This window comes from Strix aluco, chromosome 5 (assembly GCF_031877795.1).
Source record: "Strix aluco isolate bStrAlu1 chromosome 5, bStrAlu1.hap1, whole genome shotgun sequence".
Lineage (NCBI taxonomy): Eukaryota > Metazoa > Chordata > Aves > Strigiformes > Strigidae > Strix > Strix aluco.
Window position 1 is genome coordinate 7,554,399 of NC_133935.1, and position 15,811 is coordinate 7,570,209.

Consider the following 15,811-nt stretch of genomic DNA (forward strand, 5'->3'; position numbering starts at 1 on the left):
TCTATACTGTAACCTCACCCACCTTTACAGTTACAAATCCAGTTGCTGCACCAGAGACTGCTTTTGGGCTGGCAGTAAATTGACCCAAAAGATCAAGGCCACAGCAAGATATGATGTAGCCTTGTGGCTACCTGTCAGCATGGGGAGCTGTCAATCTCTGGTCATGTCTGTCTTCAGCAAACTGCAGAAACACCTAGGATTTTCCCATCTGCTCTTAGGCATGCCCCTTTAATGAAAAAACATCCTGAAAATATCTTTCCTGTTTCCTCACAGTTACTCTAATGTAAGAGAAAACAAGATCAGACTCTTTTTGGGTTTTTTTTTTAATCTTTCTTGTTTAGTTTTCCTGCCAAATTACAGCAAAGCCCTTCATTATCAAGAAGGGATACACGATAAATACATGCAGGATACCTTCCATGTGACATTTCTTATTTCGGTGTAGCTGGTATGAATGTCTGGGAAGTCACCAGGGCTGCGTCTGCACTGCAGGACAGAAGCACTCTGCATTTTCACCTCCAGAAACAGGAACAGCCAGGAGAGCGACTGAGAGGAGCAGCTAGGAGAGCTCACATTAGAGATGCAAGTGGTGAGTTAAAGAGCAGAAATGAAGAGCAATTCACTAAGATTTCCAGAGCGTGAAATTGGTATTTGAAAATAACACCCGAAATGTTCATGTTGATGATCAGAAACTGCTGCGTAGTGCTGAGATCAGTGAGGTACTAGAACTAGAATTACTCATTCTTGAAGGGACTGACTAATGCTTTAGCAGCCCACCTGCTACACCAGTGGTAGAAGGTCCAAAATAAATAATCTGGGATACAATCCACAAGGAATACACAAGTCTCCAGAGGGGACCAAGCTAGGAATTTGTGGACTTTTTGCTCAAATCAAAACAGTGTTATGGAATTGAGATTTCTGATTTGAACCTGACCGTCGTTGTTGTACCGAGCTGCGGAGGGTGACATAAAAGAAGGTTCTGTTCATGTCTCTGACTGAACCCTAGTGTAAATCTTGCAATAGATCAAAAAAGTAGAAAATCAGAAAAGTAAAAAATAGAGCAGAATTATTACTAGGAAGAAAAAAGAAAGAGAAAAAAAGAAGAAAAAAAAAAAGGGAACTGACAGTGCTAGGAAGAAGTATAAAGCATGGAAGAGACCTAGACATGCATAGCAGAAGGGTGTCTTCTCCTGTGCCACTTGCACAAGTCCCTAGGAGGACTATGAATCCCTGTGCTCCAGAGCAAACATGATTATTAATACAGTTTGGGAACACTTTGGCCCGCCTTCTGAGGGTGACTGTGTTTGTGTGTTGTATACTCCAGCCCACTAGGGTATTAAAGCAGTCAGATCAAGAAGACATCAGTAGTGTTTCCTGAATGGAAGGGTTTAATCCTCATCACTTGTGTTGTGTTACAGCTGTACAGGTAAGAACTGACAAGTGCTATTAGGACGGGATCAGCGGATGCTGGGAGAGGAGCAGTATCTTTATGTGCTTGCCTTGTCACTGTGCTTTTTTTCCTGGCCAGCACTTTTGGCCATTTTGTCCATTACTTGTGCTGGTTAAAACTGAATAATCATTTGGCAGTTTTAGATCTGGAACAACAAACTTGGGTGGCTCCTGGAGCCCGTCACCATGCCCATTTCTGTAGTATGAAGGTATTTTTACATATGCCTAAAAAGGAATGAAAACAGGGAAGTGTATTACGTCCAATCCAACATACTTCAATTCTCATGGGATAGTTCTCAAAAACAAAATAAAAAATTCCAACCTTGCAGAATGTCTTCTAGCTTCTCATAATCATTTTGGTCTGACAAACCAGTCCTCCTGCCAATGGTTGTTACCTCGCTGTAATTGGATGACGGGCTTTTCACAGATATAGTGAAGAGTTTCTTTACATCGTGTGGTAGATATGGAATCATAATAATAATATGCACACCCTTGGAGGGAGTTTGGATACTTTACCCTAGGAAAGAAAAGTCTTTATTGTTACATCTCACCTCATTCAAATGGTGCATCCTTGCCCCTTCCAAAAAGACCCATCTTTGCAAGAATTACGTATGTGGTTTCACGAAGAATATATACCCCCAACAAAGAAATAAAGCATTTAGTGACATTGTGCACCAATTCCTAGGAGACTGACCCCGTCCTGAACATACCAACAAGCACTCCCAGCAGACTCTAAGTGTGTACCCTAAACCATTTCTTGTACCTGACAGTCAGAAACACTAACTCCTGGGTACTGCCTGAAGGGTGTCAATGGCTGCTTTGACAGAAATGTTGAGAGGACACTGCCCAATAATGAAAAGGAAAATTGACAAAGCAGGTTTGAAAGCACAAAAAAAGATGTATTGTATTTCTGAAATAACATGTTAAACTTAAGTGAAATGATTCTAGAGAATAAAGTGTCTTATATGAAAACAAAAAAGTAGAAGAACAAAAGCATGACATGGAGCACCTTTCCATTGCAGTTTTTTCCTTGTAGCCTCACTGAAACAAGATGTCAAACACAACAGAAACATATGACATTTATGGTCAGTCTGAAACTAAATTGCAGAAATAAGCTTTGCAGGTACTTTTTTTTGGCCCAGTAATAGTACCTTGATCACCTTCCCAGCAGTTCTGGGTGAGGCCAAGAAAAATCTGAAATGTACGAATGAGACTCAGAATACAGAGAATGCTGCATAAAAGTTGGCTCTTCTATGTGCCCTTTGTGTCAGAGAAACTGGGAGTTGAGTGTGGGTAAGGACCAACTTTACGTACTGTGGGAAAGCTGCTCACTTACCAAGACTTCTGTTCTTCTGTAAGAGGTGTGTTGTCTGCCCAATACCAGCCTGTCTGTTCATCTCTAAATGTTAATCCAATCCAGTATGACTTTGTGGGAAATTTTTTTACCATTTCCTATGGAGAGTAAGGGCAATTCAAAACATATTCAGGAAGATATTAAAAATAAATATTTAGGCTCAGAAGCTGAAAGCACTGATGGAAATTTCTTAAAGAATGTAAATACTACAAATCATTAACCTGTCAGGACAAGTTCTGTACTGAAAGGGTAAGCCTAGCATTAAAGGAGAAATGACAGTAGAACTGTTTTTAGTTGGAGAGAAGATAGACTTCTAGCTCTGAAGAGCAATGTCACCCTCATCAATCTGATTTAAACCCCTCTGGGATTTAAATCGGGTCACCCACTGGATCATTCTCCCCCCCTTTATTCATGTGTCCTTCCTCCCCCTTTACTCTGTCGTTAGTATTTGTCAACAGAGAAAAGGAAGACTCTGCAGGGAGCTCTTGGGTTTGTTGAACCTTCACATTTGACTCTACCATCGTTGATTTATTGCCAGAAGCTGGACCATGACAAGTAGAAGCAACCTTAAAGTTAAGCATTTAGTGATATTCTGTTCTTAAAAAATGCTCTGAGCAGAACAGGTAAGAAAGAACCTCCCTGGAGGTGTTTAAAAGTTGGTTTGACATAGCGCTGAGGGATGTGGTGGAGTTGAGAATGGTCAGTGTGAGGTTAATGGTTGGACTAGGTGATCTTCAAGGTCTTTTCCAACCTAGATGATTCTGTGATTCCGTGAATATAAACTTCTATAACGCTGCCTTTCTCACTGCTGCTTGAGGGAAATCTCTGAAGATTTGAATTCTATTTTTCTGTTGTTCTCTTCCTTCCTTCACTTATCATTGTCACACCCAGTGCACTTCTCCATTTTCTGGTTTTCCACATACTTCTCAATGCCGTGATTGAGACAGCTAGAACAGACTGCACCTCACAAGCTTTGCTGTCACTAGTTTGGGAAGGTGAGAATAAAGCTGCTTCCCTTTACTTCTGGGAGAATCCTTATGGCCTGCAGCTCAGTGAGAGGGGAACTGGCATTTGTCGAGTGCTGGGGAGCAGGCAGGTCCAGCCCGTGACTCTAGGTCTTGGCACATCTTTTCTGCCTTTGGTCTTCAATATGTCTGCTGGCATGCAGAGGCAAAAGCATGGTTTCACTTGACACCTGGCATTTTCTCTTCCCACCTCAGTTTGTTGTCATTTACTAAAAGATTAGGCCACATTTCAGCAACTTGCTGCCAAGTGTTTTCATTTTGATTGAAAAGAGGAGATCAACTTTTGTGGAAAGAACTTCTACAAAATGGGGAGGACTATGGGTTGTGTATGGGGAGACCAAGTTAAAAGAAGTTTTCACACTGGTATCTTACCAAATCCTTATATGGATCTGTAATACTTGTGAAACTAGTGAAAACATTGCCCACAGCAAAACAGCCATGAACCTGCTTTCACCAGTCCTCCCAGTTTGATGATGTGCTTTGTGTGGTGATTACCTTAGCACTGCCCAGGACAACCTACTCACTGTAGAAAATCTCCTGCTCACAGTGTCATTTAAGAAAAACTATGTGTGAGGTGAGGAGCTGACAGGGTGCATGAACTTCCTCCATGCTAAACAGAGTTAGAAGCCAGCCCATACCTGCTTTGCTGCCTCTTTTATTAGAAGAAGAGTAGAGTTTTGTGAGGAACAAAACTGGCGACTCCGTTCTGATGACTTCTTTTCCTCAGAGTAGTAGTAACATGCATCTCCACCTTCCCACTTCCAGTTTGCAGGGCAGAGAACACAGTTCTGGCCTGGAAAAGGAAAACCATTGTGTTGTTTCTGTTCCCAGGCTCTCCCTCACAGAACATCACTGTTGGCCTGTGACAACAAGATCCATAGGGACTGAGGATGTTTGAGATGGTCCTCATCCAGTGGGAATCCCACTGTGATCCTAGAAAGTTCAGGTAATGACAGAGATGCAAACTGAATCATCCCCTTGTCTCTCCCATTCCTTTAGCACTAGGAGGAGGTTCAGGTGTTGCAAATGGGATTTATTTTGCCTGATTTTAGGAGTCTACAAAGTCAACCTATCTGGATTCCCATTTTAGTCAATGGACAGAAGTAGGTGTGTCTCGTGTCCTTTTCCTGTCATTTCAGGTCTCTTTTTTGTCAGGAAACAGACTGTGTTCTTGCACTACCAATTTCTCTTCATTGACTAAGACAGAGACCTCAACAGTTAGCTTGTCTCTGCAACAGTATCTGGACAAATGAAACCCCTCTCCTGACAGGCACAATAGGATCCCTGTGCCCAATGCCGCTGCTCCTCACAGTAGCTCCTTGTCAGATGCCACTTAAATTACCGAGCTGTGGCAAACCGATTTCAGAAGCAGCCCTGCACTGTGCACAGTCAGGAGACAGGGAGTGAACTCCCGGCTTGGTTTAGCTATGCTTCACTGCACATCACTCCTGACTTTAGGAGATTCCTCTCTTACCTGGAGTCAGCACTAGCACACTGTCCTGTGTGTGGACTGAAGTTTGTATAGAGCGCAGTAAGTTCTTTAATTCTCAGGCACCACTGTAAAATTGTCTATTAGGTGCAGGTGAGCATGTTGTGGAGATCCCTGAACTAGTGCTGATGGGAACTGTCATGCCTAGAAGGCATCTTGCAGAACCCTTTTCTTAGGGAATCTAAATCCTGAACCCCTGGTACCCCTGCCAGGTGCCACACCAGTGCACATATGGCCAGGCTGGGCACCTCTCTCCAGGCACTGCGGGAGGCAGACATGCTCATTGCCTACATTTTGGTGGTCACATCTGAGAAGACACAGGCTCACCTGAGGAGACAGACCTGAGTTAGACACAGAAGACACATCTCATTTCCTTCCCTGCCATGTTGAAAGATAAGCCTTCATCAAAACTTGTTGATTTACCATTATTTTTAAGGCTTTCTCCCGCTTCCAAGCACAGCTGATTTCCTATTTCTTTCAGCATCTTTGAGAAATTTGCATGCAGCTCATTCTTTGTCATGTTGAGGTCTCTAAGTTGTGTTTTGTAGTCCTTGGGAATCTGGAAAACTGAAATTCACAATGAGGTATTTTCCAGTGCTGCCCTTCAGAAAGGGTGTGATGGAGATAGGGAATCTCTTACTAGATCATTAGGGATAAATAAACCATTTGGGATCATTGTTATTCCTCCCGGAACAGTTGCATGTAAGGGCTGCTGAGATAGAGACTATTTGCATAGTGGATTTCTTATTAATTGGCTGTGAGTGAACAACAAAATTGAAGTGCCACCTTTTATCATCTATTTCCAGTGTGTATCCTTCTGTATATTGGTTTCCAGGCTGTGCTTTCTTCCTAAAAATGTGAACTTCAGCTCTGGATCCCAGTGGGATTTTTGCAGATGGGAGGTAATGGGCACAACCTGTTTATTGTGACACAAAGCTTCTCCCTTCCCTTCAGATCCAGCGCTATCAAAGAGGAATTCACTCCATCGTTAGTCAGTACAGCAGGATTGAGGATACATTTTTTAGGAGGCCAGACAATGGCAGGCAGAGCGAGCAGTGAATGTCCTACTCCACCCCTTTCCAGCTCCCCTCCACGTTGCTCAGTTCTAGCCTCATCACATTGAGAAGAGGACAAAGATGCTGCGGCAAGGGGAAACAGCTGGTTTGCCTGGTTGCCTGTTCTCAGCTGCACTAGAAATTGCACCTGAAGGAGATGTCAGTCTGATGTTATTCAGTAGCTTGAGCCCCCCAGCAAACAGAAAAGCTTTAGTACTTACAGAAAACTGCGAGGGTCACCAGCGCCATCAGCAGTGCCAGGCACAGCGTGAACAAAATCAGGACTACTGGCGAGCAAGAGCGGGACGAACTGGGAGGCCCTGGGAGGAATTCAATCATGAAATGGAGGTGTGATACTAAGGGAATGGTGAACACATTAGCCTCATTAAATTGCAGCCATCTTCGGGGTGCACTGGTCAATAAATAATTGCTTTCACTTTACAGTTGTGTGTTCCTGCAGCAGAGGCTCTGTACTCAGCAAAAGATGCCCAAACAAAGTAAGAGAATGAGAGACCACAACAGCTCAGTGGAGAATGTGGACAGCCTTGGTCCTTTCAAAGGCTATGGACTGTGGCAAGAAAGATATCCAGAAAGTAAGATATTGCAAAGTCTAAAAACTTGCTTGCTCAAAGCTGAAAAAAAATACGCACTGTATGGTTGTGGTAATTTGTGATGTGCGTGTGAGAGACGAGAAATCAGGCCTGTGAGAAACTAAGAAAAACAGCCTGAGAAAGCAAAAGTTGAGGCTGATCAAAGAAATGCCTCAAACACTCGCAAGACAAAACTATGAGTCACAGGGTGCATTCTGTGGAGGTTGAAGCTGATAAGGCTGCCGGAATAACACAAGATGGGACTGGAGGAGGGAGCCCTGTGAAGACAGGACGGCTCTGCTCTGGTGCACCTGGCCAAAACTTCAAGGGCCATCTGTCCGGTGAATGACCTTTGCTTTATTATCCACGAAATGCATATTAAAGTTAACACCCCTCAATATGCTAACGAGGGCTAACATGATCATGCTAATTACATCATCCCATGAAACACCTTACCCCTCCCCGTACATGGGATACGTAGGTATGGGGGTCGACCTAGGGGATGGACCCAAGGAAAGTGGGTATAAATCAAGAAGGGAAGGGGGGGGGCGCGGCCCAAGGAGAGAGAGTGCAGTGAAGCGAAGAAGACGGATGCCAGCGAAAAAGACGGATGTCTCCCGTGCCTCCCGGAACCCTCGTCGGCAGGAGCAGCGCAGAAACCCAGACCGGTGATCTGTATTTCCCCATTCCCTCTATCTCCCTCTTTTCCCTTTCCTATTAAGCAATGCAAGGCATATTATATTGCTTGCCACAACTTGCTATATACTTAGCCAACTATCGTGTGTTCAATTAGTGCATTGTGAGTAGTTAATAAATGTTTAGACTTGGAGACTTGTTGTCCGCTCCATTGGGGATTTGCGAATCTGAGTCACTTGTCCCCCTCGTCTGAGCGGGACGTGACAGTGCGGCAAATATCTGTGGTAATCTGGTTAACCTGAGTGCTACAGTAAATTCATCTGGTACTTTACAGTAGTTTGAGATTTCTAGCTAGGAATTCATAGTGATTTTTTCTATAATAAGGGTTCCAGCCTAGATATAGAGATGAGCGCTCAATGAGGAGAAATAGGAACAAGCTTTTCCTGAGCAAAGAACATTTTAAGCGTGTGGATCATCCAAAAGAGACCCTGTTTATAGGAGCTGGAAAGTTTTCTGGGTTAAGATGCAGGAAAGGAGGGACAAAAAGCATTGTTTTTCAGGGAGGCACTAAATCTAAGGCAGGTATTAAACTTGCCACTCTATGGACTCTGTGGAGAGCTGCAACCAGCTGGACTTAATCCAGTAAATGCAGTAGATTGGGGAATGAATTGCTGAAGGAGTGGGAACTGAAATTTAGTGTGTCAAGCTGAGGGAACACGAATAGAAAGTATGAAGCATACTTCTCCTACAAATATGCTGTGGTCAGCCTCTGTGGTGAAGCAGTCCTGGGCAGACTGTTGTAACCCTCTTTGAGACTGTTACTCCCCTTTGAGCCTGGTAGTCCAGTAAGTTTTCAGTCCACCTAACGGTCCACCAGCCAGCCCATAACTTCCTCAGCTTTAAAATGACAATACTGTAAGAAACACTGACAAAAGCCTTGCTAAATATATATTACTCCTGCCACTCTCCCTGCACTTGCATTTCATCACAGAATGCAACCTCAGTCTAAGGAAGTGCTCTAACTGCTTGGTACTGCATAAAAGAGAAATACCCAGGCCCTTCACGAAGAGAAAGAACATCTCCCTTCTGCATTATTTTCCAAAGTCTAATCCCACGGGCATTCAACAGATGAACTCAGAGATAGAGCCTGCCCAGGAGAATCACGTACCTCATAGACCCTAACAAGACTTAAAGACAAATTGACTGCTGGACATATGGATTTTTTTAAGGTCAAACTGCTTCTGTACATGCTCTGAAGCTGAATATTAGGTGCCTGGAGAACCTCAATAACAGAAATTTGACTCCCTAGGGCAGGCTGCTAAATAAACTCGTATGAGCTTTGACTGTTTCAATTAAAATATTGCTGTAAGAATTTCTTTAGGTAATGGTTCCCTGGACTGTATGTTGTAACGTCACATTGCTTCTGCTACATCTAGCACAGGTAACGGGGCCTTGGGCTGGTTCCTCCTTCCTCTATGTACTCCCGTTGTCCTAGAATGGACATATTTATTCACTGTGGTTGTTTCAATTTGATGTTTGTGAAATAATGCACAGACTGTGCTTGCCCTCTCAGAATGGTGGTTTCACATCACAAAATATGCATTGTCTACCCTGGGACACAGAAGCAGGACATCTGGAGTGGTATGAGGATGCTGGTGTTGTTGGATGTTAAAGGAAAGGAAGCCCAGAGCTTGACACAAAAACAGTTCAGATTTTTTTTTTTCAGATCCTGAATTATACTTTGGCAATGCTCAAACCCATAACTTAACAATGTTCAAAAAGCATAACATATGTTCAGAAAGCATAACATATGTTCAAAAAACATAACAGTGTGCTAAACCACTGCTCTTTGATACAGAATTCCCCAGAGAATTCCTTCTGAATCACAAGCAACTTGTCCTCTTATTTGTAAATCTCTGCTCCAGAGCCTGACCCCACAAACAGCTAGTACTTTCTATGTTCTTTGTTCCCATGAGTTGCACCACTCAAATCTAGAGCTCATCTTCGCAATTTAACACAAATTAAGGAAAATTCATTTAAAATTAGTATTTAAAATAAACATGCATTCAGCCCTTTAACAGATATAGCCATTTCAAAGACCAGCGCCTTAATTCAACTAGAACTTCAGAAGTGAAATAAATTGAGTCAGTTAAAGCTAATTCAGTTCTAAGCTTGAATGCAAATGCATGGAAAAATTAAATGGAACTGATCCACTTTAAAAATTAGTTCAAATTAACTTGAACTTGAGGTTTAGACAATTAGGATTATTTGTAGATCATAGTATAACACCCAGCAATATGCTTTTCTGTGTAATAAGAAGATCACTATTTCAAGTATACCTTCCAAACTCTAAAAAGTTCAGACAGAAATGAAAGCAACAAAACCCAGGATATATTTATAGCTAGCATAACTTTTCTGATAGTAACAAAGTTAACAAAGGCCCCTTGGGCATATAATTAAAAGTATTTCCCATCCCATCTACTTTAGCAAGAATAAATCATAAAAGCTTCATAAATACAACACCTTTTTCCTTAGTATCTTCAGGCTCTTTGATATTATCCAGCTCATGGCTGTTTTCAAATTTCAGATTAGCATATGTTACTTCTTCTGTCATAGCTGGTAAAAAGAAAAAAGTCAGAACAAAAAGGTAGAAAAAGATCTAGCGTTTGCAGCTACTAAGCTAGGAAGAAAATCTACCCCTTTGCGGGGGTTTCCTCACACTGGTGGACACAAATGAAGCAACAGAGGCATCAAGATACATGTGAGCTTCCTCAATCACAGTACTGACAAGAAAATGTTCCTCTTTCACTCATCGCTATGTTCTCTTTCTGCCTCTTTACCTTACTTCTCCCCTCCCTGACTGGCATATATTTCTTTCTGCCATTACTGAAGAAAACGCAGACACTTTCGTAGAACTCTTCTCTTTTCATTAAAACTCTTCTTCTTTTGGATAGGCAGTGTGTAACTGCTGATTACATCAGGTTCAGGCTTGAAACACAGACTTGGATAAAATGTTTTATAGCTGTCTTTTAGTTCAGGCAGCTGTGTTCAGAAGCAGATACGTGGTCACACTTTAGTTTCTGTTTCCTACCGGAATGTGCTTGAAAACAAACCAGAAGGTGGACTTGCATCTTAAAGCTGTGCTTCTTTAATTGTGCTCTCAACCAAAAGAAGCAAGCACTTGTGCTCGAGGTTGGCACTCCAGCTAGAATATGTCAGGGTGTTGGCTCTTGCGTTCCATGTCACCTTCCCAAAGTGATTGTTTGGCCTGGGAGATCTATGTCACCAAACTAGAAGAATCTCTTGACAAAGGCTATATCTCAGAAGAAATTTTCTTCCACTCAGTTTGCTGGCATTAATGTTTTATGTCCATTTCTGGAATAATTGTCTTTATTCTTCATTTCTTCTCCAGATCTATGGCAAGAGGGAGAGCATACAGTAACACCCAGATTTTGAGACTGCATGGTAAAGTGAGTCTTCAGGAAAATACATTTCATTTATCTCCCTCGTGGAGATGGACACAGCTGTAGAAACTACCTTTCTCTGAGGTGAACAAACAATCCTACAGAGCAAAAGAAATGACAGGAAGACCTGGTTAGCCGAGGAGGGAGTACATGTTTCATTGCATGAGAAATTGGCCACCTGCTCTATGTCCATGTGCCTCCTGTGAGTCACTGCATTTCTCTCGAGAACAGCAATTCCGGGTTATCCTGGCAGGACAGTGCTTTGCTGGAATATTGCTATTATCCAAAGAATTGTCTAGGGCAAATTTTGTAACATATAATAAATTTTGTAAATGGCATAACTGAGACCATGAGACAGGTTCTTTTAGAGCAAGAGTAAAATACTTGGTTGATGCTGAAATAAATACCAGTGTTTCTACCTGGAGTAGAAAGGCAGACAGACACGCTTCTTACTGAAAACAGAAGCAGGAGAATAGATTATCTGAGGAGGTTTACGCCCCTCTTCATGATGTTTTTTAACATTTCCACAGTTGTGAAACCTTAAACGTGTATGACGAAAGCAGGATGTCTGGAGTTTCCAGTACAATTTTTGCAATTTAGCAAAAGTGATGAATGGAACACAAATAGATTATGCATGCACATTACCACCTGAGTGATTAGCGTGAGGCTTACATACACTATACTACCCTGTGTTAGGAGTGTAAAGCATTCTAAAAACGAGCAGGAGTATGAATTTACCCTCCTTTGTACTTCTGGACCTGCAGAACTGAGACTTAGGCTTTCATTTTTCATTTTACAAAGACAATTAACCAAACATTATTGTTTATATCAATGTTAAAATCAAAATGACTAGTCTAAATTAACAAAAGAAATTTAGATCTTTAAAATACTAGATCAGCTATGTAGATGGAACATAAAAAAACCCCATTAAATACAAAATATCAAAAAACCAGCCAAGGTTTCCAGAAACTAAACTCTACTAAAAATCAACTTGACCTGTTTTTTGCGTTTTGGGTTTTTTTTGTTTTTTTTCCACAAGTGTGCTTGTTTAGGGAAGTGTCATTGGTAAAACCTGTTTTTTTGTAAATACCTTAAATGATCCTTCAGCTTTGTGCACCAAAATAATTCTGGAGCTTTTGAAATTCCAGTCTACATCCTCTCTTAGGCACCAAATTAAAGGATTTCAACTTTCAGGTTCTTCATTGACTTAAAGGAGGCAAGTCAGCAACCAGCACCTCTGAATGCTATGTTTTCATGTAGGCATTAAGAAAAATAAGCATCTGTATAATTATATCTTTTTTATTTATTTATTGCATATTATAATATTTGACTATTGCTCCAGGCAATCAGAAATTATAACCATTTAAAAGAAACCATATGTAAGTTCTTAAATGAAGAAAGTAAGATAGAACTCTAACAGAAAACCTGTATAGTCATCCTATTGTAGCATGACTACTTGTCAGCTGAGGAATGCTGTCTCTTCTCCATTTCTTAACTGACCCTTATACAGAGTGAGGAAACTTCTGGCTGAAGAATTAAAAATTGGCATAAATGTGATAATTTCAACAGTTGTCTGATCTAGGCAGCTGACTCCAACAAACTTCTGGACTTACAGGAAGAAGTCCTTGTTGTTTATTTAGTTGATACATAATGTGTTGTGTTGCATCTCAAAATGCGTTGTGAAGATCTGGAAGGCTACAAACATTGTTTGCCAGTTGATGAAGGTAAATAGGAAAAAGATTTCTTGACTGAATCAAAACCACAGAGTTCTTCTAATTTGTTGCAAGCAAATATGGCTACAGTTCATTCTCCTGAAATTCTTAAGGAATGGAAAAATCAAAAGTGGGTGAAATTCAGTAATGCAAATGGCAAGGCCACATATATGGGAACTGGTAGCCAGAGCTTTCTGAATCAGAAAGGGCTCAAAAAGAGAAGGACCTGGGTATAGTAATATTTCCTGTGAGTATGAGTAGGAACTAGGAATATACTGTGGCTGTGAAGATCTCATACCAGTTACATCAGAGGAAATGTCTAGGGCAAAGGTAGTGAAATTTAGGTGCTGGTACATAAAGCACTAGTGACACCACATCCAGAATACTCTGCAGCATTGTTCTGATCACCAGACTTTAGGAAGGATATGATCTGTTTGGAATAGGTGAAGTGAAGGGCTATCTGTAAAAACAGTCAGATATAGTTTCTGTCATACTTCAGGAGACTAAATGATCTTGCATTGTTTATCCTTGCTAGTTAAAGAGAAATAAGGTTATTGTGGGAGAGTGCTGGAGAATGTCTGTCCAAGAGTAAAAGATTATAACCTAGTTTATTATATTTTAAAGCTGCAAATTAGAACAAAAATTTTTTATGCAGGATAAGTGAAATCCTGTAATAGCTTTCAGATGGGAGTATCTGTTATAATTCAACACTCCATGTAAGCTGATCTTACACTTTCATCTTCCCTTTTGGAAAAATAGGCCTTTTCCAAAATACAGGTCAATAGTCATACATAAATTTCATGAATTGCTACTGTACTCAAAAACCCATGCAAAGTCAGACATCATGGGACAGATCCTTTCAATTACAAGGTTTTTTTTAAAAACTAAACCACACACCCACTATTACAAAAGTAAAAACAAGCAAAGGAGCCAAAAGAATCCTCAAACCCGAAAAACCTATAGCAGAATTAGCTGCATCCCTATATCTCACAGCTGCTCATCTAGACATGTAATATACCACAACTGAGGCAACACGTGTCTTCAAAAGAGCTAGGGAAGTGAAATAAATGTGTGAGACCTTCTGGAATATACTCGGGCCAGCAAGCTAGAGTGAATAAGACCAGCTAGCTGACTGTGCATAATTACATCTCCTAAAACTCAACAGAACAGAAAAAATCAATAGCACAAAATAGAAGGCCATGAGCCTGGAAGACTAATAGCTGAAAGGACTGCTTGGAACAATAATTTCATCTGCTGGAAATGACTGTGAAAACTGGTCTCAGGATGTATATGGACCATTTGCATCCTGTGAGCATGATAAACTTTGGGAAATGTGTTTCCTAACAGAAACAGAGACAAGCTGGGGCTCAGGCTCTGCTTCATCTGGAATCCCCTTGTGGTTAAAGCATCTCTGGTCAGAAAAGACAACCTGAAACTGTAGTGCAGAAAAAGACTGTGCTGATGACTGGTATGTGAGGCCTCTCTTACAGGAGAAAGACTGAAAATCTTGTCTCATTTAGTTTGGCAGAATGCCATCTGGTAAAGGAAATGGTTGGCTTCTTGTAGATAAAGAGGGGCTAAACATCAGTGGGAAACGAGTCATTTAGATCTGTGTGATCTGTCATCTTCTACAAAGACAGTGACTGCAGCTGGAGGAGCAGGAGAGGACACCCTCATCTCTTCTGCTTCCCACTCCCCATCATGGCACCACAATGTGTCATGAGCAGTTTATTAGAGTAAAATAGACCCACCATTATTTCTGGTTTATTCTATTGCATGGAAAAGAAACAATGGTAGAGAGTTTCAGTCCTTTCTGCTAAGGCTGACTGTATTTCTGAACACAGCTGAATAGCAAGAACATGCTTCCTGCTGCTCTTCAGTTCAAGCAGACAGTTCAGCTAGCCTCAGACCCTGGTGCAATTTAAAGTAACCCTATTGCAAATTATCAGGGAAGGGACAGGAACCTGCCTGGAGGGCGACTGGCCCTGGAGGGCAACCGGCCCTGACAGGCAGCACCTGCCTCCAGCTCAGGTTTCACTTGGCCTGAAAGAAGCTGAGACGGGAAGAAGGGATCTACCCCTTGAGGAGGGGTGTGGGCTGTGAGGGGTGGTGAGGGTGAGCCTTTCTGGAAGAGCAAAGGGACCTTCATGTCCTTCTTGCACAGTCCCAAGGGGAGATATGAGACCATAACTGAAAGAAACTTAGTTTTTCTAATGTTATGTTGATTCAGGCAGGCCCTGACAGCCATTATCATATGGGTATTATAATAAGGCGAATAGAAGTGGGAGCACCTTGGAAAGAGTCAGCTCAAAGCAGGGTCTCAAGATTTTGTGTGTAAAATACTTATAATATTGACTTTTTTTTATTTTCATATATATTCATATATAAATATTTTCTCATATGTGTTTGTATATATATATGAAAATATGGATCCCTTCAATAGCTGATCTTAGATAGCTAATCAGCCCTCAGATCCACTGGTCTCCCCAGTTTCTGGTGCCTGGACAGACAAGACCCCACAAGCTGCAGTCCCACTCCAGTTGCTGGTACTCAGACCACACACATGCATGTACAGACCTCTACATCTACAGACCTCATGCATCCCTCTACTAACTGGCCTTAGATGCTTAATCTATTCAGTAACCGGTTCCTGGATTGCCTGGTCTCCTGGTTTCACACAAACAACAGGTCACTCCATTAGCTGTCCAGTCCTACTGGCCTTCCCAGTAGCTGACCAGTCTCTCCAGTATCTGGCTTGGACTTCTTGGTTCCTCCAGTATCTGACTGTCAGGTCCTTTGGTCTCTCCAATATCCAGTCCAGACTTACAGCCACTCCAATACCTGGCTGTCAAATTTCTTATCCTAACTGATGGCCAGTCCAGCTTGATATTTGTTAGTGACTATACACTGACATGCACACACCCATATCCATGTAACAGGAACGCTCTCCAGTCTCCCCAGTTGCTGGCACCTCAGACTCTTGGTCCCTTTTGACCCAGGGGCCCCTCACCAGCGGCTGGCACTCAGAGCTCCTTATACA

At 41.8% G+C, this 15,811-nt stretch overlaps 1 protein-coding gene across 3 annotated transcripts; it reads right to left on the reverse strand.

Moving 5' to 3' along the window:
* Window positions 1-1,362: 1,362 nt before the first annotated feature.
* LOC141923971 (C-type lectin domain family 12 member B-like) lies at window positions 1,363-10,330 on the reverse strand. Of its 3 annotated transcripts, XM_074825746.1 has the most exons (7): window positions 10,119-10,330; window positions 6,591-6,689; window positions 5,738-5,881; window positions 4,464-4,618; window positions 2,783-2,898; window positions 1,769-1,963; window positions 1,363-1,671 (listed from the first exon to the last, which is right to left on the reverse strand). In XM_074825746.1, the coding sequence occupies exons 1-6, from the start codon at window positions 10,207-10,209 to the stop codon at window positions 1,798-1,800; spliced, it is 771 nt and encodes a 256-aa protein (XP_074681847.1). In that variant the 5' UTR covers window positions 10,210-10,330; the 3' UTR covers window positions 1,363-1,671; window positions 1,769-1,797. The 3 variants fall into 3 exon arrangements, with proteins under 3 accessions (XP_074681847.1, XP_074681849.1, XP_074681850.1); XM_074825748.1 differs by lacking the exon at window positions 6,591-6,689; XM_074825749.1 differs by lacking the exon at window positions 5,738-5,881.
* Window positions 10,331-15,811: the final 5,481 nt, after the last annotated feature.

Excerpts from the sequence above, each read along its gene's own strand:
- LOC141923971 (XM_074825746.1), bottom strand. The coding sequence starts at position 10,209 with ATGACAGAAGAAGTAACATATGCTAATCTGAAATTTGAAAACAGCCAT. Across the intron at positions 5,882-6,590 it reads GGTGACCCTCGCAGTTTTCT|TTTTCCAGATTCCCAAGGAC; the intron begins GTAAGTACTAAA and ends TGTGAATTTCAG. Across the intron at positions 2,899-4,463 it reads TAAAAGAGGCAGCAAAGCAG|GAAATGGTAAAAAAATTTCC; the intron begins GTATGGGCTGGC and ends TACTCTCCATAG.